The following is a 27,591-nucleotide window of genomic DNA, read 5'->3' as shown; positions in this document are numbered from 1 at the left end:
GAGGCCCAACATCATTGCATAGACTTTTTAGAAGGAGACTACTTATTGTTGGTGGCCTTCACCCATGCGTAATGTTACTAGAGGATCTGGATCGTGATCTGTTGTGGTCATAAGGAATGGGGTTCTGCACCTGCGCAGTGACCTCACAGGCTGATTGATTGGCTCCTCGCGACACCCCCTCCTGCCTGCACGTGCTGTGCAGAGGCATTAAAAGAGGCGGTTGGGGCGTCCAGTTTCCAGTTTCTCTTTGACCGCCTTAGCGTTCAAACCTCATTGCTGAAGCTCCTTGGCTTTTGAATTTTGGCTTTGACTTGACTGATATTACAGACTTGAGACGGATTACTGATACTTGGCTTTGGATATTGGATTTTGAATTGCAGAGGCCTTAGGAATGGATTTGAAGTCCCCTGATGCTGAGGTTATAGACCCAGTATACAACATGATGGGCAAGTCAAGGACATCCCACCCAGTGGCTCTCACCATGATTCCTGCGATTACTAAGGCTGCTAAGGCAGAATAGGAATCATTGCACATGACCGTACCGACTTCAAAATGGTTGGAGAATTTATACAGAATTTGTGAAGAGGAGAATGCGTACCTTTTGCGTCATCCAGCTCCCAATTCAATGGTTGTGGACTGTGCTTCGACATCCCAGGGAGGACGCCGCCATACAACTCCTGGAGATAAGGAGGGGCGTAAAATTGATGTAATGGGAAGGAAGATCTATTCCACAGCTAGCCTAGCGATTCAGATCGCTAACTATGCTGCCTGTATGGCGCGTTACAATCATTTGCTGTGAGACTCCTTGTTACAGGATTCTTCGTCCATGACTCCGGAATAATTCCACTGGAAATTCAATGAAATCTATGAAAGAACTACGGCGGTAACTAGACAGCAGTTGAGTGCCTTTAAACACCTGGCGGAGATGGAGTCGTGCACAATGGTGACAGCAGTGAGCATTGCACTGCCATGCCTGGCTTCGTTCCACATCACTGCAACAAGACATGAGAGAAAGAGTTGAAAGTTTGGCATTTGATAGGAAAGGCCTTTTTCATAATGACACAGATTCTACGATGGCACGAACCTTCATGGGATCTTCGGTCCAGGCAAGGAATTCATCAAAGGGCCGTAACTTCACTCGCCAAAGACCCTTCAAGTATCAGGAACAAAGAGACTATAAAAGGCAATATAGACCGTACCAGTGGTCTAAAGGCTTTAACCAAAAGACAAAAGGCAATTCTACGCTTCCAAATAAGGACACCCCGAAACAGAACTCTTGAAGGGACTGTCCGACCACTGCACAGACTATCCTTCAGGCACAGCATGGCCTTCTTAACACCCAGGGCCCATACCATTGGTTCTGTAGTTGCCAGCAACACCATCAAGTTGGCAAGCCATGCCCAAGCATGGCACAATATAACATCAGATCGGTGGGTACCGAGGATCGTTCAGACAGGCTATGCACTAGAGTTTAAGACCAAGCTGCTGTTCTCCGGTTTGACATTCACTGCAGCCACGGAATATTACAGGGGAAGGTGCTGTTGAAGAAGGAAGCGATTGTTCAAGTGCAGTGGCCGGACAGGCTATCGGGCTATTATTCCTGCTACTTCCAGATTCCGAAAAAGGATGGCGGAATCAGGGCAATAATGGACCTACGGGGACTCAACGACTATATCCAAACCAGAAAATTCAGAATGACAACTTTACAGGGTATTCTTCCCTTTTTAGCCCAGGGTGCTTGGGCAGCGACCTTAGATTTGAAAGATGCTTACTTTCATGTAGGCATTCAGGAAAACCACTGCAAATATCTCCGGTTCACAGTGGGGGACTGGATATACCAGTATCAAGTGCTACCCTTCGTACTCTCAACAGTGCCAAGGGTATTCACCAAGTAGGTGGCAGTGGTGGGGGCCTACCTGAGGACTCAGTGGATTATGGTCTATCCATACTTGGATGACTGGCTTCTGGTCAGCCACTGTGAGGATCTGCTGGTTGGACAGATAAAAGACATGGTCCACCTGTTCGAGGATCTGGGGATCAATATCAATTGGGAAAAATCAAGCCTTATCCCCAGGAAACGGGTAAATTTCATAGGGGCAGTGTTGGACTTTGAGAAAGGAAGGGCATATTTGCCTCAGGACCGCATTCAACAGATACATTCACTTATTCAGCAATTTGGGCAACACCCACAGCAACCAGCAATACAGATTCAGAAGCTGTTGGGCCTGATGGCCTCCTGTACCACCGTGGTTCTGTACACTCGGTTACACATGCGCACGTCGCAACACTGGTATCTGCGCAACTTCCGTCCCAATGTGGACAGCCAAAGCATGTGCTTGGAGATCCTGCAAGTGGTTTTGATGGATTTGAGTTGGTGGATGGAGCCCAACAACCTGACACAAGGGGTACCATTTGAACCATTAGCCCCGAATCGCTGGATAATGACGGATGCATCGTTGACAGGTTGGGGTGCACATTGCGGCGGTCATTGCGTCCAAGGAACGTGGACGTATATCCAACTCAGACAACATATCAACTACCTAGAACTGATGGTGATGTTTCTGGCATTGAGAGCGTTTCAACCACAATTGCAGGGATCGGTGGTCCAAATAACGATCGACAACACGACAGCAATTGCCTATATCAACCGGCAAGGAGGGACAGTGTCCATATCACTGTCTCCGTGTGCAACGAATATGGAATACATGCATTCGCCAAGGCGTCTACCCGACTGCACTCCACGTAAGGGGTGTAGACAACCACTTGACCGACAGCCTCAGCAGGATTGTAGAGTACAACCAGAGGCACAAGTGGGAGATAAAGACTACATGTCTGCAAAGGATTTTCGATACTTGGGGAGTCACCACAGCGTACTTATTTGCAACATATGCCAACAAGAAGTGTGTAAGCTACTGCTCACGTGCAGGCGTTGGAGAGGGATCGCTGGGAGATGCGTTCCAACACACATGGAGTGTGGGGCTTCTTTATCTGTTCCCACCACTGCCAGTGATAGGCTGCTCATTGGCGCAAATTATTCGGGACAGAGCGAACTGCATTCTACTGACACCGTGGTGGCTGCGCCAACTGTGGTTTGCTCCACTTCTACAGTTGTCTCAAGGGGCCTATCTCAGGTTCCCTTAAGTTCCAGATCTGTTGCAAAGAGAGCAAGGAAAGGTCTGTTTGCCTGGCATATAAATGTCAAGGTGTTGCCCCACCAACAACTGTACGTGCTCACTCAACTCGGGCCTCCGCAGCCCATTTGTCTGGCATTAAGATGTCAGATATTTGCATGGTGGCCACATGGTCTTCACAGCTGCCGTTCATCAAGCATTATGCATTAGATTTGAGGATGGCAAAGGAAGCAGACTTTGGGAGGAATGTCCTAAAAAGGGTGTTAGCATCAGCATGGGTTACTGCACCCACCTCCTAGGGGAGAAGATAGCTAATCATCCATTCCTTATGACCACAATGGATCACGATCCAGATATACAGGTTGCTTACCTGTAACTTAAGATCTGGAAGTGATCCGTTGTAGTCATAAGTCCCTCCTAGCTGTCCCCACTGCAGTACAGTGATAGAAAACAGCGGAGAGAACATTACAGTTCAACTTGTGGATTGTCACTTTGGGCGTTCTGCGAGAAACTGGAGAATGGACGCCCCAACCGCCTCTTTTAATGACTCTGCACAGCACGTGCAGGCGGGAGGGGGCATCGCGAGGAGCTAATCCATCAGCCCGTGAGGTCACTGCGCAGGCGCAGAACCCCATTCCTTATGACTACAATGGATCGCTTCCAGATCTTAATTTACAGGTAAGCAACCTGTATTTCATTAAACTTGCATGTGGGAAGACAGAGTTGGAATGCCAGTCCCCCCAACCCTTTAATCTGAACAGCACTAGTGGCATACCATTTCTGGAACTTGAGTATATATACTCCCATGTTTACTACCTGTTGATCCACTCAGTATCTGATTAGCAGAGACTCTCACAACACACTCTGGCCTATCTGGGAGAACTTAGCATCATCCTCGATGGAAGTAAAAGCTGCCTCATCTCAGTTTGGTTTGCTCTTAACACCTAGACATCGTTACTGATCATATTGCAGGATAAAATCTACTTTTCATAAGAGGCACAAGGCAGGACCAGATAATGGCCATAGCATGAACACCAAGAACTGATATCCACAAGAAGCCATGATAGTGTGCATTAACTGAATGCTATGGACTAGGCTTTACTTCAGATTCCTACAGTGGGTTCTGCTATATCACTAGAATTGTATCGCCAATTGAGCACGATCATACTGATGAGACTGTTTCTAAACTATTGGACATATTAGTGAAGGGGATTTGGCTGAGGAAGCCCCTCTAGGTTCAGGTAACAGATTTGAATCTCCCTAAATGAGGTTATTGTCAAGATCTGGCAGGTCAGGTCAGATGATCAGACCAGGAGCCCACTGATCCCCTTAACTAAGCTTGAGCTGATAGTAGTGCACCTGGCTCCACAGACTTTATAGCATATAGGGAAAGGACCTGGGTGCCTGAACAGATAGCATGACTGCTAAAGCCCACAGCAATCTACATGGTAGCACCACTCTTCAACACGAGACAACTTTTCGTTCTTGGAGAGGGGAAACCCTATTTTTTCAGTCTATCCAAACATATTTGGGTGGATGGGTTTGGTGAACCATCAAGAATTTGTCTGAGCTGAGTATGTCTTAAAAGCCAGAGGTGGAGAATACCAGTAATATCAGAACAGCCAGTTGCATAAAGAAAGGCAAAGCAAGCAGAGGGGAGTGCAAGACTGTGAGATGGTTGCAGTTCTTTGTAGAAGTGAAATCTTATCTAGTATGTAGATACTAGTTGATCATTTTCAGTAACATCTAGGTTATAGCTTTTATTGGATACTGGAAAGAACTTTGTGAGGTTCCACCTCCTCCTGTGTAGAGGGTTCCAGATGGCCTCAGAATTATGGCCATTGGGGGAGTGCTATTACACTGTCTGGCAATATGTTTTTTTTAGACTGCCCCAGGGAACTGCTACCTCCAGCTCTCCAAGAGAGTCACAGAGCTCCTTCTTCTGGACTGGCCCCTCATCACTGGCCAGCTCTGACTTATATAACCCTTGGCAGGTGGGGCAAGTCTTATGAGAACTCAGGCTCAGATCTCGCATGAGTTGCCCCCCATCCTGCAGTGACTCTCTGTCTTCAAGTGACGGTATGCTGCTATCCTGTGGGGGCCAGGCAGATGCTCCCTGGCTGAGGCAAGCAACCACTTCCAGGGCTGCGTGGCTGGGAGGCACCGACAGGGAGGGTAGGTTCCTGAGTGCCAGCCCAATCTCTTGTTGCAGCCTGTGACCCGTTGGGGGGATCCCTGACATATCCCCCAACCAAAGCCCAAGCCTGGGTTTCCAAGCTCCTCTGAGGCTCTGGAAAGGAAATCCGTGTTGGCATTATCGACCCCACCCCCTTTGGTGACAGACAGTAAAACGGGATGGCATCAATGACAGATACCACCACAGAAGCCTTGGGTTGTTATCCTTCATCTGATGGAACCACTGGAGTGGGGTGTGGTCGGTAACTAAGACAAAGAGGTTGTGATCTAGATAGTAACACAGTGCCAACACTGCCCATTTCAGAGCCAAGGCCTCCCATTCAACAGTGGAATATTTCTATTCAGCCGTTTGTAACTTGTGGCTTAGGTAGAGTACCGGATGTTCTTCTCCATCCCATCTCTGAGACAGCACGGCTCTGATTCTGGATTCCAATGCATCTGATTGCAACACAAATGGGCAGTCAAAGTCAGGGTAGCGCAACACCGGACATTGACACAGGGCTGTTCTCAGATTGTTGAAGGCAGCAGCAGCCTTGGGGTTCCAAGTCACTCTGGTTGGTGCGCCCTTCCGCAAGTGAGTCAATGGTACTAGTCAGAGGGCTATAGGCCATCTCCGTCCTCAAAGGCTGGATGCCTCTGAGTACCAGTTGCAGGGGAGTAACAGCAGGAGAGAGGGCATGCCCTCAACTCCTGCCTGTAGGCTTCCAGCAGCATCTGTTGGGCCACTGTGTGAAACAGGATGCTGGATTAGATGGGCCTTTGGCCTGATCCAACAGGGCTTTTCTTATGTTCTTATGAGCAGCCAGAGAGGCAAAATATGCTATAAACTTCTGATAATAACCCGCCATTCCCAGAAATTGCCTGAGGTGCTTTTTGGTCTGTGGTGGCTCTACCTGTTGGAGGGCAGACACCTTACCATCCTGGGGACATATCAGGCCTTGTCCCACAATGTACCCCAGGTACTTTAACTCTTTTGCTGCAAACAGTGGCGTCTTTGGGTTGGCTATTAGGCCGGCCTCCGTAAGGGCCTGGAACACTGTGTGGAGGTGCTTCAAATGTCAGGAGGGGCTGAAGATGACTATGTTGTCTAGGTAGGCCAAGGGCACAGTCCCGACAGTGCAACAACATCTGGTCAACCAGTCTTTGGAACATTGCTGCAACCCTATGAAGGCCGAATGGCCTTGTTATGAATTGAAAAAAGCCTTCCGGACTAGCAAAGGCGGTCTTCTTGCGGTCTTGCTTCTGCAAAGGGATTTTCCAGTATCCCTTCGTGAGATCAATAGACGACAGGTAAGACGAGGCTTGTAGTTGCTTGATCATCAGGTCAGCCTGTGGCATAGGATACGCATCTAAGGCAATCACCTTTTGACCTCATGGAAGTCTATGTAGAACCAGGTTGAACAGTCAGGCTTGGGCAAGAACACAATGGGGCTGCTCTGGGGCTGTGTGATGGCTCGATGACTCCAAGGGACAACATAGCTTGCACTTCGCTCACCACTGCCTTCCTCTGTTTCCATGGCATAGGCCTCCACGTGGCTCGCACCACCACCCTGGGGTGTGTGTGTTCAGGCTTAGTAGTATGTCCTGGTGAATTCGAGAATTTGTGAGCGAACTCGGACAGTACTTCTTGTAACTGCTATCTTTGGCTCTCCATTACCCCAGGATCTATCCTGGGGGTTATGTCTTCACCTGTGATTGTGTTCTGTTGCAAGCATTGGTCTCTCTCATTTGGGCCTCCTTCCACACACTGTTTAAGGTGGTTCACGTGGAACCGCTTCAAGGCCCTCTTGCCAGAACTGCATGCGACCTCGTAGTTTACTGGCCCTAGTTGTTGTGTTGTGCAAAAAGGACCCATCCACCAACTGGCATGGGGTCCTGGAAGCACGCCCACACAGACTAATGCTCGGGAGTCCATGGGCATGGTCTGTTTCCGAGCAGTCTTATTATAGTACTACTGCTGTTCTTGGGTGGCATAGAGGTTGACCCAGGTGGCTTCCTGTACATTTCTCAGTCATTCTTGTAATTGCTCCATGTACTCTTCTACCGGCTTTGGGTAGGAGGAAGCACAGGGGGCCCACAGTTCTCCCATTGCATCCAAGATGTCACACTGTCTCCTTCCATACAGCAACTCAAATGGTGCATACCCCAGCAACACCTGGGGGTTTTCTCTAAGGACAAACAGAATCGGATACAGGTACAAGTCCCATAGATAAGGCTTTGTAGGAGTAATCTTGGCCAACATTACTTTTAACTTCTGGTTCAGACATTCAAATAATCCATCCATTTTTGCATGGTATATTGAGGTAAACAATTGCTTGACCCCCAGAAGGTGGGTTAGCTGCTGAAGTATCATGTCCCTTGGTCTGATAACAGTTCTTGGGGTAAACCCATCCTAGATAAAAAGGACAACAAAGCCTTCACTACAGCAGGGACTGCCATCATTTTCAGCGTAATGGCCTCTGGATAATGGGTCACATAATCCATCATGACCAAGACAAAGCAGAAACCCCTGGGAATATGGGGCTTGGGCCCTATAAAATCCAGAGTGACACTTTTGAAAGGGGTCTCCACCACCGGGAGCGGTTGTCATGGGGCCCGTGGCGGGGACCTTTTGGTAGCTCTTTGGCAGATGGGACAGGAGCGGCAGTAGGCCCTAATCCCCTCGCACACAGAGGTCCCAGATGGCCTGCCTATGGAGAGTCATGGGCATATTAGGGAATCTGCTTCCAGTAGCTCTTGGGCACCAATAGTTGTGTCACGTTTGGCACTCTTGCTGCCTCCTGCATCATCTGCCATAAAAGCCCCATCCTGCTGTTCTATTTGGGGCAGCCAGTTTGCAAGCCGTGGATCTTGGACATCTCCCTCTTTTACAGCTAAGCAATCGTGAAGAATTTAAGGATGGATCGCTCTCTTGGGCTTGCACAAAGTTAGGGTTGGCGACGAGTCCAGGTAATGGTGCAGACGGGCCTGTAACGTCGTCAGCTTCTGCAATCGGCTGTTCAGACCTTGCCTCTTCCTCAGCGGGCAGGACCAGGGGCTCTTTGGAGCAGGTGACCTCATGAAACATGGCACGGAAACCCGGGACATCATGCCCCACCAATAAGCCACAAGGCAGGTCAGGCATCACTACCAGGTCCAATGAGCACCTCTCTCCTTGCAGGATCACCAGCAAACGGATCACATCCAATTGTCTTTTGTGCCAATGTACACAGCCTGCTCGCCCCGTCTCCTGCCAGAGTGTCTGAGGTGGGACCAGTGACTCATGGATCATTGTAACAGAGCTCCTGGAGTCCAGAAGAGCTTGCACCAGCCTGCTGGGACCTACAGGGGTTCTTTCTCTCCCTTGGGGCCCTTGGTCCCCATGCAACCCTGTCCTGCCAGTCACATTCTATTTGGGGGCATTTTCTCTGCAAATGGCCCATTTGCCCACATGAATGGCATGGACCCCAGGGCTGAAATGAGCGACTGCCCTGGCTGCCTCAGGGGGCCCGGTGTCCACGTGAGGATCCTCCCTTTGCTGTCGAGGTGATGCCTGCTCTGCTAGTTCTTCTGCCCGAGGAGGAAGACTAGTCTTCCCTCGAAACCCCACTCGGGCCCAGACACCCATTGGTGTCCAGCCTGGGCTGCGTTGCGGGGGTGATGCCTGTCCCAACATGCCAGATCTGTTAGGCCCTCCCTGGGGTTCTCTTGCATTTGTCCGACTGTTAGTGGACTCAGCAGCCATGAAATTTTCCAACAGCCAAGTTACAAAATAAGCCCAGCGCACTTAAAGCTGTGATACCCACAAACGGGCCTCTGGAGGCAGGATGTGAAGCAATTGCTCTATAACCACTTTGTCCACGATCTTGCCTTCCCCCTCTGTCTGGGGTGCCTCTTTCAGCTCTGTCATGGTAACCCTGGATTGATCCCCCAGCCGGAAATGTATGGACCGAAACTGCTGCCTGTGGGTCTTCTCTGTTATCTCATAACGGACCAATATAGCCTGTTTTACTGCCTCATAGTTGGCTATGTCCCAGGTGTGGATTGCCTTTACCGTAGCTTGAGCCGGGCTGATCAAACGGACCCAATATGGTGGTTCATTTGAGGGAGAAGCCATTGGGCTGCCTCAGAAGTCCGTTCAAATGTGAGCATGAAGGATTCCACGTCATAATCTATGGTAAGCTTGGTGAGTTGGAACACCGTGGGGTGGTAACCACCCCATATCCCTTCAGCCCCAACAAACCCTAGTAGTAGCTGGCAAACAGGCAACAAGCTCTTTGCAAATGCCCTTCACAAAGTCTGCTTGTGCCGCCTATTGTTGCTGCATTAACTCTGGAGTGTAGTTGGCCTGCTGCTTCACCAACCACTGCCCGAACTGGGTTAGATTCATATTCCTATCCAGTCCTTGTGCCTTTGCATCCCACAAAATAACCCCCAGAGTACTTCCCTGTACTCAGAGTCCTTCTGGACTTCTCAGAGCCCTTTTGTCCTGGGTTTCAGCACCAGTTGTAAGGTTCCACCTGCTCCTGTGTAGAGGGTTCCAGATGGCCTCAGAATTATGGCCATTGGGGGAGTGCTGTTCCACTGTCTGGCAATCTGTTCCTTTTACAGACTGCCCTAGGGAACTGCTGCCTCCAGCTCTCCAAGGGAGTCATAGAGCTCCTTCTCCTGGCAGCTCTCCTCCTGGACTGACCCCTCATCACTGGCCAGTTCTGGTTTATATAACCCTTGGCAAGTGGGGCAAGTCTCGTGAGAACTCAGGCTAAGATCCTGCGTGTGTTGCCCCCGATCCTGCAATGACTTGCTGTCTTCAAGTGATGGTGCACTGCTATCCTGTGGGGGCCAGGCAGACACTTTCTGGCTGGGAGGGACCGACACCAGCCACACTGAGAGGGTAGGTTCCCAAGGGTAGGTGCCGGCCTGATCTCTTGCGGCAGCCTGTGGCCCATCGGGGGATCCCTGACAAACATATCTGTGGGTGGCTGCAGTGTCTGTGGGTCTTGCTGTATGATGGAGGATAGGAAAGAGCATATTAGCAATTGGCAGAAGACACATTATCAGGTTTCCTTGCCCATTTACTGTGCTAATATCTACCTGTACAGTATTTTTTCATGAAATAGTCTGTAGGACCAATTTTGTCTTGCTTGTATTATTGATTCCCTCATGTTTTAAAGTAAAGGGAGCTGTTGACATTAGGGGTGTGCACGGAACCATTTTTGATGCTTCGGTTTGAATTAGAACTGAACCGCAATTCTGTGAACTGATTCGGTCAAACTGGCAGCGGCCCTGTCCAGCTGACCTGGGTCAAACTGGTTTGACCCGGTTCAAGGAGCTATGCTTGTAAAGAGGAATCCAGTGAGGATTCCCCTTTATAAGTAAAGGGGAATCCTGCCCTTAAAAGGTTTCTGTGGGTGACCATGGTGGGGGGAGGGTGGCAAGAGGGCACTTTACCAGCGGTGGCACGACTCCTCCAAACCCCGGTGCTCCCTGCAGCAGCACAGGCCATGCAGGCCTTGCAAACTTGCATGGCCACACTAATGGCCTCCATGCACCCATAGAAATAATGCAAATGGCCTATGCACATCCGCAGAGGCTGGAACAGTACTGCTGCGCATCGGCCACACTACTGGGAGGAGACCTAGGGTTTAGAGGGGCTGCTGGCACGGCCAGTAAGGTGCCCTCTCATTGCGCCCCCCCCCAAACCTTTTTAAAGGCGGGATTCCCCTTTGCTTGTAAAGGGGATTCCTCACCAGATTCATTGTTGCAAGCATCGCTCCTCAAACAATCGAGCCAGTCCCTAATGGACCAGGCTGGGTTAAGTTCGAACTCAGACCAACCATCTCTTATTTTATTTTTTAGCCTGGTTCGGTTCAAGGTTGAATCAGGCCGGTTCGAACTGAACCCTGTTCAACTTGAACTGATTCTGCAAACCTCTAGTTGACACATCCGTTGTGGTCCATGCAGGATTTTGCTTCCAAAAATAATTTGGTCCAAAATTATTAAACAAAATATGTAATTTGTCCAAATAACACTGAATGAAGTAAGGATATGCTGTATTTAAAAAATAATTACTACTGCCTTTAAGGTTAATTGTGACCTCATCTTAGTTTGTTTTGTGCTCTCAGCTGGCATTGCTTTTTAAATGAATGATTGTTATTTTAGCTCTTCTTCATCTGTCACCATGATCTTGAGTGACTATGGTTTCTGTGTTCGCATAGATATCCCATTGACCTTGTTGGACTATAGTAGTACTTGAGGATTTTTCAGTTTTATAGCTTAAATTTTGATAGTTATTAAATTATTAATAGTTCTTGCATCTCTATTCTGATAACCGTCATAGGGGCCAAACTCCTGCTGAATCTGACTTCCAGGTGCTTGAAATAGCTCGGAAGCTGGAGATGTATGGCATGCGATTTCACCTGGCATCTGACCGAGAAGGGACAAAAATTAACTTGGCTGTTTCACATATGGGTGTACTGGTATTTCAGGTAGGAAAGCAATACTTAGTGTGAGACCAATGTGATACAAATGGGGGCTTTATGAGCAGTGGCACTCTTACTCAAGCCCCAAGGAGGCTGCCTCTCCTGGCTCTTCTGAAGTTGAGAAGAAAGCATGAGAGATTGCCATGATAGTTGTCTGTCGGAACACGCTGGAGCAATTGCAGTCTTATTTACCTATCTTAAAGAACAAGGAGAGATGCACTTGAACTGAGGATGGGCACTGTCCCACAGTTGTAGCCACCTCTCTCGGCCTTAAATGACCAATGTTTTATGTTCTTTTTGTAAACCTTAGGTTTGAAATGTTGAAAACGGAATTCTCTTTTTGACTGTAACTGTTCCTTTGTAAAAGGGAGGCTAGAAGTGGGTATTTGTCTTTATTTGCTCTTGTCTGGTACTGACAACATCTGTTTCTTTGTACATGAAAACATTAACATCTAAAATCTGATTGCATTTTCAGTACCCATATAAGTTAAAGACCCTGTTTTTGATTATAATTTTTTAAAATCTAGTCCTAAGAATATTTATTTTTTATTATTTAATTATTTTTTACATTTATATCCCGCTCTTCCTCTAAGGAGCTCAAAGCGGTGTACATGCTTATTTTTATCCTCATAACAACCCTGTGAGGTAAGTTAGGTTGAGAGATACATGACTGACCCAGAGTCACCCAGTGAGTTTCATGGTTGAATGGGGATTCAAACTCAGGTCTTCCCACCCTAGTCCAACACTCTGACTACTATGCTATGCTGGCTCTTAGATTTAGAATAGCATTTAGATAAACAATAGATATGATAGCACAACCCTGTCAGTGATTGTATTTAATTTTAAATGTTGTGTATTACTTCTCAACTTTATTGTATTTTAATATAGGGGAATACAAAAATCAATACTTTCAACTGGTCCAAAGTCCGAAAAATAAGCTTCAAGAGAAAGCGATTCCTTATCAAGCTTCACCCAGAGGTTCATGTAAGTACTGTCATGAGAATGCCCATTCTATAGTTTGGAATGGACTTAGATATGAGCTGAAATGCATACAACTTTGCTCACATGAACCTGCTATTCCCAGGACCTACAAATTTTTATGCTAATGCCAGATGCTTGCTTCAGATTGTTTGTTTGTAAAGAGGTTAAGTCACTTACTATTTCACTCTGAATTACTATTTCACTCTGAATACTGCATACTCCCAGTTCATTTTTAAGCTTTAAATGTACTTCTGGGAATATTTTTGTATCTAAATGCAAAGTTCTGTAGTTAGTACAGTGAGGGAAATAAGTATTTGATCCCCTGCTGATTTTGTCCGTTTGCCCTCTGACACAGAAATGACCAGGCTATAATTGGAATGGTAGGTTTATTGTAGCTGTGAGAGACAGAATAACAACAAACGAACCCTCAAAAGCCCAGTGCCCAAAAGTCAGCAATGGATTTGCATTGTAGTGAGGGAAATAAGTATTCGATCCCTTTACAAAAGATGTCTTAGGACTTGGTGGCAAAACCCTTGTTGGCAATCACAGAGGTCAGACCTTTCTTGTAGTTGGCCACCAGGTTTGCATACAACCCAGGAGGGATGTTGTCCCACTCCTCTTTGCAGATCCTCTCCAAGTCAGAAAGGTTTCGAGGCTGATGTTTGGCAACCCGAACCTTCCGCTCCCTCCACAGATTTTCTATGGGATTAAGGTCTGGAGACTGGCTGGGCCACTCCTTTGTTGCCTTGGCTGTGTGTTTTGGGTCATTGTCATGCTGGAATACCCATCCACGACCCATTCTCAATGCCCTGGCTGAGGGAAGGAGGTGCTCACCCAAGATCTGACGGTACATGGTCCCGTCCATCGTCCCTTCGATGCGGTGAAGGTGTCCTGTCCCCTTAGCAGAAAAACACCCCCAAAGCATAATGTGTCCACCTCCATGTTTGACGGTGGGGATGGTGTTCTTGGGCTCATAGGCAGCATTCCTCCTCCTCCACACACGGCAAGTTGAGTTGATGCCAAAGAGCTCGATTTTGGTCTCATCTGACCACAACACTTTTGCCCAGTTCTCCTCTGGATCATTCAGATATGCATTGGCAAACTGCAGTCGGGCCTGTACATGTGCTGCCTTGAGCAGGGGGACCTTGCGGGCACTGCAAGATTTCAGTCCTTCATGGCGTAGTGTGTTACCAATTGTTTTCTTGATGACTATGGTTCCAGCTGCCCTGAGATCATTGACAAGTTCCCCCCGTGTAGTTCTGGGCTGCTTTGTCACCGTTCTCATGATCATTGCAACTCCACGAGGTGAGATCTTGCATGGAGCCCCAGACCGAGGGAGATTGACAGTTATTTTGTGTTTCTTCTATTTGCGAGTTATCGTGCCAACTGTAGTCACCTTCTCACCAAGCTGCTTGGCGATAGTCTTGTAGCCCAGTCCAGCCTTGTGCAGGTCTACAACCTTGTCCCTGACATCCTTTGACAGCTCTTTAGTCTTGGGCATGGTGGTGAGTTTGGAAGCTGAGTGATTACTTGCTTCTATGGACAGGTGTCTTTTATACAGGTACTGTAACAAGCTGGGATTAGGAGCACTCCCTTACAGAGGGTGTTCCTCATCTCAGCTCGTTACCTGCATATAGTGAAAAGACACCTGGGAGCCTGAAATCTTGCTGGTTGATAGGGGATCGAATACTTATTTCCCTCACTACAATGCAAATCCATCGCTGACTTTTGGGCACTGGGCTTTTGAGGGTTTGTTTGTTGTTATTCTGTCTCTCACAGCTACAATAAACCTACCATTCCAATTATAGCCTGGTCATTTCTGTGTCAGAGGGCAAACGGACAAAATCAGCAGGGGATCAAATACTTATTTCCCTCACTGTAGTTGCCAATAGGGCAAAAGTTCAAGTTACCAAAGCTCCTAAATCTGTTGCAATTCCAAAATTAAATGCTTCCAGTGATATATTTTACTTTCATTTAGGAATAATGTTGGTTTCCTGAAATTCTAACTTTATATTTCTAAGGCCCAGTTCAGGCTTATAGTTGAAACCGGGGTTAAAGGATTGGGAGCAGACTCTAGAATCTCGTATGCCTTGCTTGCACATTTCCCTCTGCCCTCTCTACCTTGTTTCAGCATTACATATGACCGTTTTCATTCCAGATGCAAATGAAGCCAAGTATGCTACTACATTGTTTTTTAATTCACTGAAACCGGGTTCCTAAAGTGTGTTAAGGAGTATTCTCAGTTCTGTTTTAAACTGGGTTAGCAAATGGTCATATGTCATGATGAAACCAGCTTTGAGGGAGGTGTGTAGAGAGTGCTTGTGATTATGTAGCTCACTCCTGATGCCCAAACCTTTGTGTTAATTGTAAATCTATGTTTAAGATTTTGTATTTCCTTTGACACCTATTATATCTAAAGGAGTTTTAAAAACCATGTTGTTGATCTTTGAACATGCAACGTTTACAGTATAAACAGAAGAGAAGTTAATCCTGGTACTAAAACCTTCAATATGTTTCAAATGAGCTTTTCCATTTGAACAAATCCTGCATTTTTACACTATTATATTCAAGCACAGTATGTTGGTGAGAGGGCTGAATGTTTTTTCGGAAGTTCTTTTCTATAGAAAGAGTTGGTGTGTAGCAAGCAAGACAAATTAAGTATGTTTCTGACTGTTCAAAGACTTGTATCTATATAATGTATGAGATCATTTAATATACAGTCAGAAACAGAGGGGGAACATTTGGAGGGAAAGCTTATGTCTGTCCTCAGCTTCCTAATACTTTGTGGTAAATTTTCAGTGCTCATCATTTCTTAATTTTAGTGTTTTAGCAGTCCCAATGGAGTTACCTTTGAAATTTGGTTCTCAGTTCATATACCAGTTGCGTTTGTTCATGTGCATTGTGGAAAGAATAATGCTAACGTAGTCTGATTGAAAAAGAGTGATTGGAAATGGAGGCAGAACTTTATAAGAGTCTATCGATTACAAATATCAATTGCTTGTACAGTATGCCAAGGTGCTATTACACTCAGTAGAAGCCAGGCTTGTAAACTGGCAGTAGCCTGATTGGGATGAGGTGTGTATAAGTTGTTGGTGTGTCACAAATGGGTATGCATGGGTAGGTGGACTAGTAAAATTTTTTGTGGACCAGTAACTTTTGTGAACTTATTTGCAAGTTCACAAAATGCCACTTCTGCTGGCATTCAGCTCATGTATCAATCAATCCTTTTCTTCTGTGCAAATTTTGCTTAATTTTTTTAGTAATAGCTCAAATTTTTCTACCTGTGTCTGAACTGTGATAGCAAGAGATGGGAACATAGGAAGCTGCCATATACAGAGTCAGACTATTGGTCTATCTAGCTCAATATTGTCTATACAGACTGGCAGTGGCTTCTCCAAGGTTGCAGGCAGGAATCTCTCAGCCCTATCTTGAAAATGCCAGAGAAGGAACTTGGAACCTAGATGCTCTTCCTAGATGCTCTTCCCAGAGCGGCTCCATCCCCTAAGGGGAATATCTTACAGTGCTCACATGTAGTCTCCCATTCAAATGCAACCAGGGCAGACCCTGCTTAGCTAAGGGGGAAAGTCATTCTTGCTACCACAAGACCAGCTCTCCTTTATAAGGGAGAAAGGGTTTTTCAGTAGTTTGCCAGGAGTGAAGACTATTTTAAAATGTTGAGTTCCTCTTATTGACAGATAATTCATGGGTATTCTGGATCAAATTCTCTAGACCAGGCATCCCCAAACTGCGGCCCTCCAGATGTTGCTGAACTACAACTTCCAGCATACCCAGCCACAAAAAATTGTGTCTAGGGATGCTGGGAGTTGTAGTTCAGCAACATCTGGAGGGCCGCAGTTTGGGGATGCCTGATCTAGACTGTACTGGTTATTCCTATCTAACCTTATATAGATAGATGTAGCATATCTGAGACCAACTGTATTTTATTTCTAGGGTCCATATCAGGATACGCTGGAGTTCCTTTTGGGTAGTAGAGATGAGTGCAAAAATTTCTGGAAAATCTGTGTTGAATATCATGCTTTCTTCAGGCTATTTGATCAGCCAAAACCAAAGTCAAAAGCAGTTTTCTTCAGCAGAGGGTCTTCTTTCAGATACAGGTATGATATAACTCTGCTTGTTTTGATCCAGGAAAATGGAATCAGGAGAGAAATGCTTTTAAGTAATTCCTTTTAAATTTAAGGATCTTATTTCTTGAGTACAAAAATCCTTTGCTTAAAGCCCAGAATTTTATATACTTTGTGAAGGTGTTTTTGTAACATCTATTCTTATTGTTTTGCAGTGGGCGTACGCAAAAACAGTTGGTAGATTATGTTAAAGAGAGTGGGTTGAAAAAAATTCCATATGAAAGGTAATAATTTTATACATGAAGTACTTTTAATGTTCCTTTACAGAATGTTTTGTGTCTCCCCTATTCTCTTCTGTGATGTTGAAACTATTGGTTCAGAATTGGTCATTGCTGTGTTATCATTTTTCCTAGAAATTTCAAACTGTTGAACATTAAAACCAGTCTTCCCATCAAGACATTATTTCTCAGTTTCAGAGCTAGACATGACTATTTCCCAGATTTACTGAATTTATTGAAAACTTCCAGATACTTGGCACTAGGAAATGCCTTGTTAGAAATGACCAATAGTTACCTCCCATTTTGCACATCTTAAACACATTAGATTGGAGGACAAGAAGATAATAGGTTTGTAGTAAACTGGATTTTAGCTCCGGGTAATGACAATTGTAGGCATTGGCTGCATGTACCTTATTTTCCAGTCTATTCCTATGTTGTAAACCTCTCTATGTTTGCCTGTTGCTGTGCACACTGATAATATAAAAACATAAGAAGAGTCCTGCTGAATCAGGCCCAAGGGCTTTCTACTTCAGCATCCTGTTTCCCACAGTGGCCCACCAGATGCCTCTGGGAAGTCCACAAGTGGGAGATGAAGGCCCATCTCTTGCAGTTGCTCCACTGCAACTGGTATTCAGAAGCATCCTGCCTCTGAACTGGAGGTAGCCCTTAGCCACTGATGGTCATGTTCTCCATGAATTTGTCTAAGCCCTTTTTAAAGTCATCTACATATGGGAATCAGTTGTTAGGTGATAGTAATTTTTTGTTTTGTTTGAGAGTCTTCTCACCTTGGAGAGAAAAAAGCAAACGTGTGTTGGGTATCTATAAACATATGAAGCTGCCTGTTTTGTAAGCTGCCTAGAGATATTTTGAGTGGGTATTATAGAAATATAATAAATAAACATCTTTAATGTGTTCTAACATGGACAACTCTTCTGCCCTTATGTAGTTGGAAATCCTTTGCATTCTGAGATACATTTGCCTCCCTCTTTCTCTGCTTTCCCTATTAAAGTATTGTGCTCTCAAAATATCCAATTAAGGGTTCAAGTTGATCCCGTTTTCTTCTACCTCTGCTAGTTCATCTTTGAGACTTGAGTCCCTGGGGTTTTTCTACCCACTGAGCCTGCCAGACTAGGATTATCTCCTGCTCTTGTAGATATAAATAAGGCCAAAAGTCTGAGAGTCCGGTTTCAGCTTCAAGTGGAGCGTTTCCAGTATAATTTTGCTTCAGGATCAGCAGTCTGAGGATATGTACTAAAACCTTGGGCATCTGGCCACCTGATAAAAATTTAAGGTTTTTGGGGAAACCTTTTTATGAAACCAACCTGTTCTTTGTTTAACCATTCAAAGAGACTGTTCTCACACACAGAGGAAACTGGGCTATCTGTGTGCGGAATGAGTTTTGTTCTGGGCAGGAGTATCAAGGCAGTGTGTGCATATGTGCATTCAGAATGGGGTCTTTCTGATTCAACCTGAGCGGAATCTAAAATTAACTGAGCGGACACCAAAGAACTTGTGAGCGTAGGCTCATGCGCACACCTTAGAGGGAACACTCCTGGGAGCAGCTTGGCTCCCGGTGGCACTGTGGTGACAATCCTGCACTGGAGCCTGCCTTCAGAACTAGGTGAAGGGAGTAAATTCTCCCTTCAAAACTAGGTGAAGGCAGTAAATGCTCCCGTAACTTCTTTTTCTGGATAATCTGCCAGCCCTGGCTGCTTACAGCCACGGCTGGGAGATTGCAGGGATCCTAGCCAGCATCAGGGGCATCCCCATAATGCACTGCGCACCCGCACAGTGAATTATGGGAATTCCAGGGAGCAGGGCGATGCACCCCGGCTCCTGACCCTCCGAGCTGCCTGAGGGGGCAGCTGCATGTCTCAGCGCATGATCTCCATTCTCATGCCAGCAGCCCGGATCATCTGTGCGGTGGTAAGCATATCAAGGCCTCCTCCCAGCTCACCCTGTAGTCCTTTCTCACTGACTGTGCAGCCCTTTCTCACCGATTGTGAGAAAGGGCTCATTGTGTGTTTTGTACGTTCTCTGTATGAACAATTTCATTTTTTCATACATTTTGTGAGTTCATAAGCTTTCCTCTTGAGTAAAATTCTGATTTGTCTTTGAGAATAGCTTCTGATGGTTTATTTGCCTGTTTTCCAAAGGGAAGGAGGTTTATGGGATCACCATGTCTATGTGTGTCCCCTCATCTAATAACATTTTTTGTTTACAGTCTGATACAAGCAAAATTCACAGCATGGGGGCTCTATGGGACTCCAGCAGGGGTACCTTTTTGCTGGTCTACCATCTTGTTTCAAGATGGCAGCCACTCAAAGAATAGGCAACACCCCTTTGTAATCCATGTGCTGACAGTTGGATACAAACCAAGTTTACAGCACTGGGAGGGAGTCCTAGGTAAGAGTAGCTGTGTTAAAAGAAGTAGAAAGCAGGCTCCATCAGTTCGTCTTAAAATTACTTGTTTGTATATAGCTAAAATGTGATGAAGTGCAGATTATTTCTTGGGTTCTTATAACATATTTCTTTACAGGAGGCATAGCAAAACTAGAATGTCTGCTCACACCCTGAATACTGATGTCCCCAAACAGGTTAGTCCTGAAATTAAAGAATGTCAAAATGTTACTTTCACAACCAAATTATGAAGGTCAGCCTTTTAGTTCTGTAGTATGAATGATTTTTTTTAAAATTGCAATTTATTTTCATTGCTGACTGCTACTGTTCATGAGCTTGGTGCCCAGAGCAAGACAAAAGAACATTAGGCAAAACTTTACCTGTGTGACAAAATTTGAAGGACTACTCTAGGTGTGCCCAAGGCCTTGGGTGCATGGAGTGCGAAACTCCAGTGGAGTTTTGTTTAATAAATTTTTATGTTAAAAATGTTTTCCCCCCAATAGCAAGATAAAATATTTGTTATTTGTCATGTTAAAAATGTTTTTTGAATGGCAGACTGCCATGCTATACCACAAATTGTTTATGAAACTGCACTTGGTTTCAAGGGAGTTTTCTCATGTGACATGGGAGGTTGCTATTCAAGACACAAGTTCAAACTTCTCTTGGTAGAACTAGTTGCAGTTCTTTGGCTCCGGGCCAGAATTTGGTCCTTATCTCATCATCTCTTTCATCTGGAGGAAGTTCATTTATTATAGACAAGACTTATCAGTACATCAAATAAAGCTCTTCTCTGAAATAAACTAAGATTTTGTCTGAATCTGCATTGAGACAAAAGATTGTTTGCACTATTGCTATGTTTAATTTATTTGGCTGTATTACTAATGTGAGCTTTGTCACCTCTCAAAGTCAGAATTTTAAAACAAACTAGTTATCTCATGTAATCCTTGGAAGATTCTCCCCCCCTCCCCCCTCGCATGTGTACAGGCAACGTCCTAACCTGGGACAGTTAGTTACTAGCAGCCATAGACCTCTCAACAGAGACATGGGAACCTATTCTTGTAATAATTCCCTTTTCAGCTGTCCCTCTTCATCTGCTCTGACAACACTAATTATTGGGTAACCATCATTAGCCATGCTATGAAAGAGGTCATTCACCAGCATATCATCTAATTTATGTTATTCACTCACAAAAATGCCCCTCTGCTGTATTCATACATCAAACAAGACGGCTTCTGAATAGGGCAGGAGTTCCCAACAAGGGAGTACAAATACCTTTAGGGGTACTTACTTGAGGACACCCAGGGTGTACTTGGGGGCCCTCCTGCCTCCCCACATGGCAGCTGCGCTATTTGTCACTCATCTGAGGATCACTGGCTTGAAGCTGACACATCCTCAGACTGCGTCTGCTGCAGAAGGGGAGAGAAGAGGGTAAAGACCCTCCTCCTCTGCTCCCGATTGGCTGGCTATGTGTTAAAGCCCTCCCCTCAGCCTGACTGACAAGTTTAAGAAAATTAGCACTGAGACTCGTGTTGAAATAAACAGGGCACATAAACTTGTCCTGTTAACTTCAGTGGGAGTGCTCATGAATAACATAGTATAGATATAAAGCCAGTGACTAGAATAGCCTGTCTCACAATGCAACACTTAAATGTGTGTGTGCTCTCCCCACCACCCGGGGTACCTGAGCGAAAGGTTTGCAAAAGAAGGGGTACTTTTGTCAAAGCTTGGGAATCCCGGGAATAGGGGAATGAACACAAAACATATGTTAAAAATATATAGAAAGCAGTGGATGATCATTTCAACTTGCCTGGCTTTCTCCAGTTTAACATTATCTTATAGCTTAAGTAAGGATTGTTTATGCTTCTCAACAGAGATTGACTGTCTTTCACTTGGCTGGGTTCAGATGTAATGAGAAAACCATGGGTTATGCTAACCACCGTCAAGAACTCACTCCAGGGTTTAAGCTTCCAGTTGTATAATTGTTGTTTGGAGCTGCTTCTCTGCTTTCATCTACCATCTATTCAGGAATTAGTTTCATAAGTCTCCATGATACAGCTGCTTCATGAGGTAGACTAATTGTCCTCCTAGCTGTAGTTGGTCAATGGTCTGTGAATTCAGATTTAACAAACTGCAGTTGACACAAACCATGGCTTCAAACCATAGTTTCAGATCCTGCTTAGTTGTCCCCCCAAAAAAACACTGTCTTTTGGAAGGCTCATGTTCAATTGTTAAAACAAACTATGGTTTAACTTAACAAACTATTGTTTCATGTTATTTCTGAACCTAGCCTTGGTGTTGCTATTTTTAAATTTTATATTATTTGATGCGCTAGTGCAGGGTTTCTTAACCTTGGGCCCCCAGATGTTGTTGGACTACAACTCCCATCATCCCCAGACATGGCCTTTGTGGCTGAGGATGATGGGAGTTATATCATGTATACGGGTGAATCCCGTTATCTGCAGGGGTTCTGTTCTCTGGGGAAATCACAGATAATGGGCATTGAAGTCAATGGGATTGGGGGGCTAGGTTCCTGGAGGCTGGCAAAGAGAGCAAAAAATGTTTGTGGGGGGGGCAAATAAAGTACCCTACCATGCTCCACAGGTGTCCAGCTGTCCAGGAATGCTCCCCCACCCCAAATTCCTCACTTTCCCATGAAAAATCATGGGGAAAATACTTTTAAAAAAGCAAATGAGCCACAAAATGGCTGCTTCTTACAAATGGCTGTGTCAGGAGTTCCTATCCTCCCCTGCAAGATGGGGTTGTGTACCCAGAGTGCCAAATGGCAGAGTGCCAAGAGAAGCTGGAGGCTCCAAACGCCAAGGCAGCACCAGTAATTATCTCTCAGGAGTCAGGGAGGATTCAGAGAGACGTGCCACAGCTGCCAGGGGATGGGCGGGGACAGCCCTGGAGACAGTAGCTTGGTAGAGAGGGAACAGCAACAATAGGAACTCCACAGCTGAAAATGGGTGCAGGGATATTAAGGAAGGGAGTGGAGGTAGGGAACAACTCCCTTTTGGGTGCCAGGGGTTGGCTGGCCATTGCACCTGCCCAGCCAGGGAAGACGGAGCAGGTTGAAAGGGGGGAGGAGTGTCTGAAATGCAGGGCTCTATTTAAGCCAGGGGCTGCCAAGAATGAGAAGATCAGATGGGACAGGCTTGTTGGTCTGACGGTCTCCCAGAGAGGAGCGGAGACCTTTTTGCTCCTGCTGATAGGAGAAGAAGGGAGTGAATGAACTTCGCTCCTTCCCCAGCTCTGAGGCCGTGCCCACGCCTAGAACTTAGTGCTGGAGGGCAGGTTTGCCTTGGAGAATTCCTCCCCCCGCCCCAGGAACGCTGACAGGCTGGAAATGACTTCCAAGGTCATTTCCAGCCATTTAGGAACCACAGATATGTGAGTTTTAACCTATTCGTATCCGCAGATAATGAGGTCAGTGTCAATTAGACACACACAGATATGTGAAACTGTGACTTTGTACTGGTCCACCTGTACTCAGATTCTGACAGCTGATGTTGTCTTCCCTTTTCTTTGGTCACTGTACTTCAGCCGATGCGTCTGCATACACACAACATACAGCCACCACAATTTGCCTATGAAAGCTAATCATCCAATAACATTTTTAAAGGTGTTGCAGAGTTTGTCTGGAGACTATTAAGTGTACAGCAGTACTAAATCTTACCATGTAACTGGAAACTCTGGGGTGGCTGCTTGAAACAAAATTTGGTGGTTGGGGTACTAGGACCTAGGTTCTATTTCGCCATTCAAGGCTCCTAATGTAAAAGTGAGAATATAGGACTCATCAGATGCTGGCATAATTATTACATGAGACTTCATCTTGGGAATATCCACTTGTACTTATCCTGTTTTACCAGCAATGAGATATCTTCGAAATGACCTCTCTTTTCAGTTGCACATAGACTATCTTAATGATTATTTTGTATAAACCTTATTGAAGCACACAAATCTTTTTTTTTTATTGAGCCAGTATTATTACAACTTATGCAACTGCAGAGTCTTTTATTCACATGACTTTATTATGATTATATTAAAATTTTAGTATATGATACTTGGATTCTCTGTTAATGCTCGCTCCTAACCTTACCTACCTTTAGCCATGTGTTGCAGTAATGTCAACCACACTGGTTAATAGGCAACAGTGAGCCTCAAAGTGCTCACTGCCATGTCACACTAGATATCTTGGTGAAATTGCTGATTCATGTTGCATGCACAACATGTAATGTTCCTATAGACAACTTTTTTTACATGTTTATCTGACAGCTCAAGCATCCATGCTTAGATGTGTGTGAACATAGTTAGTCTAATATCAACCTATTTTCTTTTTCTCCCAGAGTGCCTCGTTTACAGAAGGGTTAAGAACCTCTGGGCCTAATGCTTGCACATATGCCTCCTTCCATTCGGATAACGTGTTATCTACAAACATTGCCAGCTTGTCCACTTTCACAGAGAGCAGTCCTTTCTTTCTGGAGTCCAGAATATCACATACAAGGAGCTCAACAGCAGAAGCAAATAGTGGGCTATCTGAAGAAACTGGGAAGAAAGTGGCACAGCAGCCTGGATCACCAATACTCCAATCATTCCAAGGTGTTGGGTTTTATAATGTTGCAGGAAACTGCAGCCCCACTTGTGCTGAGAGTAGCTGTGGCTTAGATGTAGCAGTAGAGAAGTATGGCAATGAAGATGGTAGGGTTCTTTGTAAAAATGACAATGATGAGGATGACTTTACCACAGGTATGTCCATTGCAGCTAAGGAGCACCAGCATCAAGGTAGGGGTGCCCCACTTGTAAAAGTAGTCAACTCCCAGCTGCAGCTTTCAGAAGAGTTTATTGATGATGATCCAGCAGATATCTCCTTTTTTGCTGGAGGATCTGAGGCATTTTCTTACTTGTATGGTGGTTTAGATTTACAGGAGTCAGATCTAACTAGGCGTCTCTCAGAGTCACCTGCTTTAACTAAAGACATTCTTGAACAAAATATGGTATCTTCTCAGTCAAGTCCTGACAGATATTCCATAGAAGCAGTAGACATGAACATGGATGATGAGTTTGACTTTGAAGGAGAAAGTGATTTCAATGGGAATGAGCAGCCATCAGATACCTCTGAATTATTTGAAGTTAAAGCTCAGGCAAGTCGAATGCAAAGTCTTCTGAGTCCTTCAGAAACCAGTTCATTAATAAATAACCGTTCTGAAAGTAGTTCTCTCAACAATTTGACATTAAACGGTACACCATTTTTGCACACTTATAACTCTGCTAATCATTCTGAAGCTAGTTCTATGGTGAATTTCCCAGCATATTCTGTTCGCTCTGAGTCAAGCTCAGCCTTTCAGTTCACTGATATTATTGACCAGTTGGAACAGCTGAGCTATCCACCTACCACTACAGAAGACTCTAGCAGTTCTGATGACTCATGGGATTCAGAAACTGCAGCCCCATTAGATATAAACCTGTTTTTCAGTAATCCCTTTGCTCAAGCTACTGGAGAGAATTTATCTCTTGACTTTCAGAATAATCTAAAGAATCTTACTCAAGAAGACAAAACAGAAAAATCACACACAAGCCATTAATCTCTTGATTGATATGGCACATTAATATATGCTGTCTAGAATCAGGTTTTTAAGAAGAGGTTTAATGTAGTTGTGTTTGACTTGATTCATCCAGTGGCTGAATTTTAAATTTTACCAACTCTAGCTGACTTCCTTTTCTCCTCATACTTCTGACTGTTTCCCTCACTCCCCTACCCCTGGAACAATAAATAGGTTCATTATGCTGAAGTGTAGGTATCAATGGTATATATAAACCACTATTACTTTACTAATATACTACATGTTATAAACTTGTAAACCTCAGAAGATTGTTAGCACATATATGGCAAAGGACAGTGGACTGCAGCTGACTCTTCTTTGCACCTGACTTTGTTGAACTCAGCCTGACATAGCCAACAATTGCCTTTAACACCATATGATCATGACGTGAAGGCATGATTGTGCCCTAAAGGTTGCTCTTCAACTGGCAACAAACACATGTAAATTGTCTGCAAAGTGGTAGTGATAGGAATAAGGAGGGATAGAATTTGAGTAGAAAGGACCTTGAAATATGTCAGGTCTGTATGCAAGTAAAATATGCTGCATATTTTCGAGAATCAAAATGAAGGCAACATTTTAGAGAGCCTGCATACATGCACCTATACATCACTGGGCATCACTGTAAATTCTGAACTATGGCACATGTTCGAATAACAACTTACTTTTTTGCAGCAGTTGGACAATATACCCTGTTTCCCCGAAAGTAAGACCTACCCCAAAAGTAAGACCTAGCAGTAATTTCTGATGTACCGCTAATTGCCCTAGTGCATTTTTTGGGGCTAAAATTAATATAAGACACTGTCTTATTTTCGGGGAAACACGGTATGTCTGGAATCTTGAAAAGGTGCTAGTTTAGTTGTGCTTTCATGTAGTTGTTTAATTATAATTTAATCAATTATACTGCAGAAAGAAACCTGCAACAATTGATTTAAAGTTGTATTGATTTCAAGAAATTGACCATATGAATGTTAGAAGAATGTGAATACTGTATATACAAGTCCCAGAGTGAAGGGAGCACATAACATGATTCCTATTTCAAGGTTGTATTGGAGGACTGTGTAGTGATGGTAGTGAGTTAGTAAACCTGCTTTTTGGGTCTCCTGATGAGAACAGATTCTTGATTACAAGGCCTGAATGAAAAACCTTGTACAGGAAGTAAACTAAATGCTGTCAGGTCTGAGTCTGAAAGGATTGTATCTTGAGAGTATTCTGTAGGTTTCTGTATCTTTATTTCTTAACTGTGCCTATATAAAGGGGAAGATAGTGCAATGCATGAATCAATGAATTTCCTTCAAAATGAGTAGAAAGTTTTATAGCCAGTGAGAAGCTTATTAATATTCATTTTTTATTTTCCAAAATCTGATATTCTTCAAAAAACCACTTTTATAGGCTTTCTGACCAAACTTTTATTAGATTTATTTTCTCAATGTACAGCTTAGCATAATGGAGTGATTACCTTTTGGGGCTACCTATTAATTTAGTTTGCTTTCTGTTCTGAGACTTTCTATGGATATAATCTATTCTCCTTGGGAATTGTTAAAATAGCTGTGGTGAAATGCCCCTTGTATTTGAAATACTTAGTGATGATTGTATCTGTCTGATGCAGTTAAATAATTGTCATACACACCACAGAGCACAATTGTTGGAGGCCGTATTTCTTTAAGTCTGACATCTCTGCCCCTCTAGTGGTTATCTAAAGAGAAGTTTGATTCTTGGCACCTATCTGACATGCAAACCCATCTGCTAATCCTAGATATGTAAGGCCAGGCTGTGCTGCTTTGGGGTATAGGGGAATGTACTTCAAGCATAATTTTTCCTAGTTTATATTGATTTTGGATTTTAATTATTGATTTGCTTCTTTTTGATCTGTGGTAATGCCATGAAAGTGCCATATTATAAAAGAGAAAAGGACACTTCTTACTTTTTCTTTTTAGTTCTCTTCTCTATAGCACAGTTACAATTCCAACAAAGATGTTGCTTATGTACATATTTTGGATTGGAAGAATGCACAAATCTTTTGCTAATACAAACGTGGAGTTCATAAAGATATTGATCATGATTCACTGGCTTTGATGTATACATTTAACTCCTGCTTCCTGTGATTTCTGTTGTTTAAAATTCCCTGTTGAATTGATTGCTACGGTTGATAAGGTGGAACAACCATCTCCTTTCCATTTGAGGGTATTGCAGGTATAAATATCTTGTTTAGGACCTGCATATTTTAAATACAGGGTTGCTCAAATGCAGCTTCTGAGACACATTTTCCTACAAGGGCAGAAACAATTGTCCTTTGCCAACTTTCACAAAGACTTTTCTAAGGGTCACTTGTGCTTAAATCTGTTGTGCCTTTTTAAAATTAAAACATTCTAAAATAATTTGAATGGTTGGTTTGAAAGGCTTTCAAAAACATTGCTTTAAAAAAGATAAACTCATTTGACTATGCTTATACACTTCTCCCCATG

General features: G+C 44.4%; 1 protein-coding gene across 7 annotated transcripts in view; it reads left to right on the top strand.

The window, feature by feature from the left end:
* The window catches only part of FARP2 (FERM, ARH/RhoGEF and pleckstrin domain protein 2), a 138,496-nt gene that overhangs the window by 61,685 nt on the left and 49,220 nt on the right, over positions 1-27,591 (top strand). For all 7 annotated transcript variants that reach the window (XM_053304708.1, XM_053304704.1, XM_053304706.1 and 4 more), the window contains 6 exons: positions 11,647-11,794; positions 12,677-12,772; positions 16,721-16,884; positions 17,067-17,135; positions 19,669-19,726; positions 23,876-24,128. In XM_053304708.1, coding sequence (XP_053160683.1) covers positions 11,647-11,794; positions 12,677-12,772; positions 16,721-16,884; positions 17,067-17,135; positions 19,669-19,726; positions 23,876-24,128 — 788 coding nt within the window. The remainder of the gene's footprint in view (positions 1-11,646; positions 11,795-12,676; positions 12,773-16,720; positions 16,885-17,066; positions 17,136-19,668; positions 19,727-23,875; positions 24,129-27,591) is intronic.

This window comes from Hemicordylus capensis, chromosome 3, assembly GCF_027244095.1.
Source record: "Hemicordylus capensis ecotype Gifberg chromosome 3, rHemCap1.1.pri, whole genome shotgun sequence".
Lineage (NCBI taxonomy): Eukaryota > Metazoa > Chordata > Lepidosauria > Squamata > Cordylidae > Hemicordylus > Hemicordylus capensis.
This window is presented reverse-complemented; position numbering and strand designations above follow the sequence as displayed.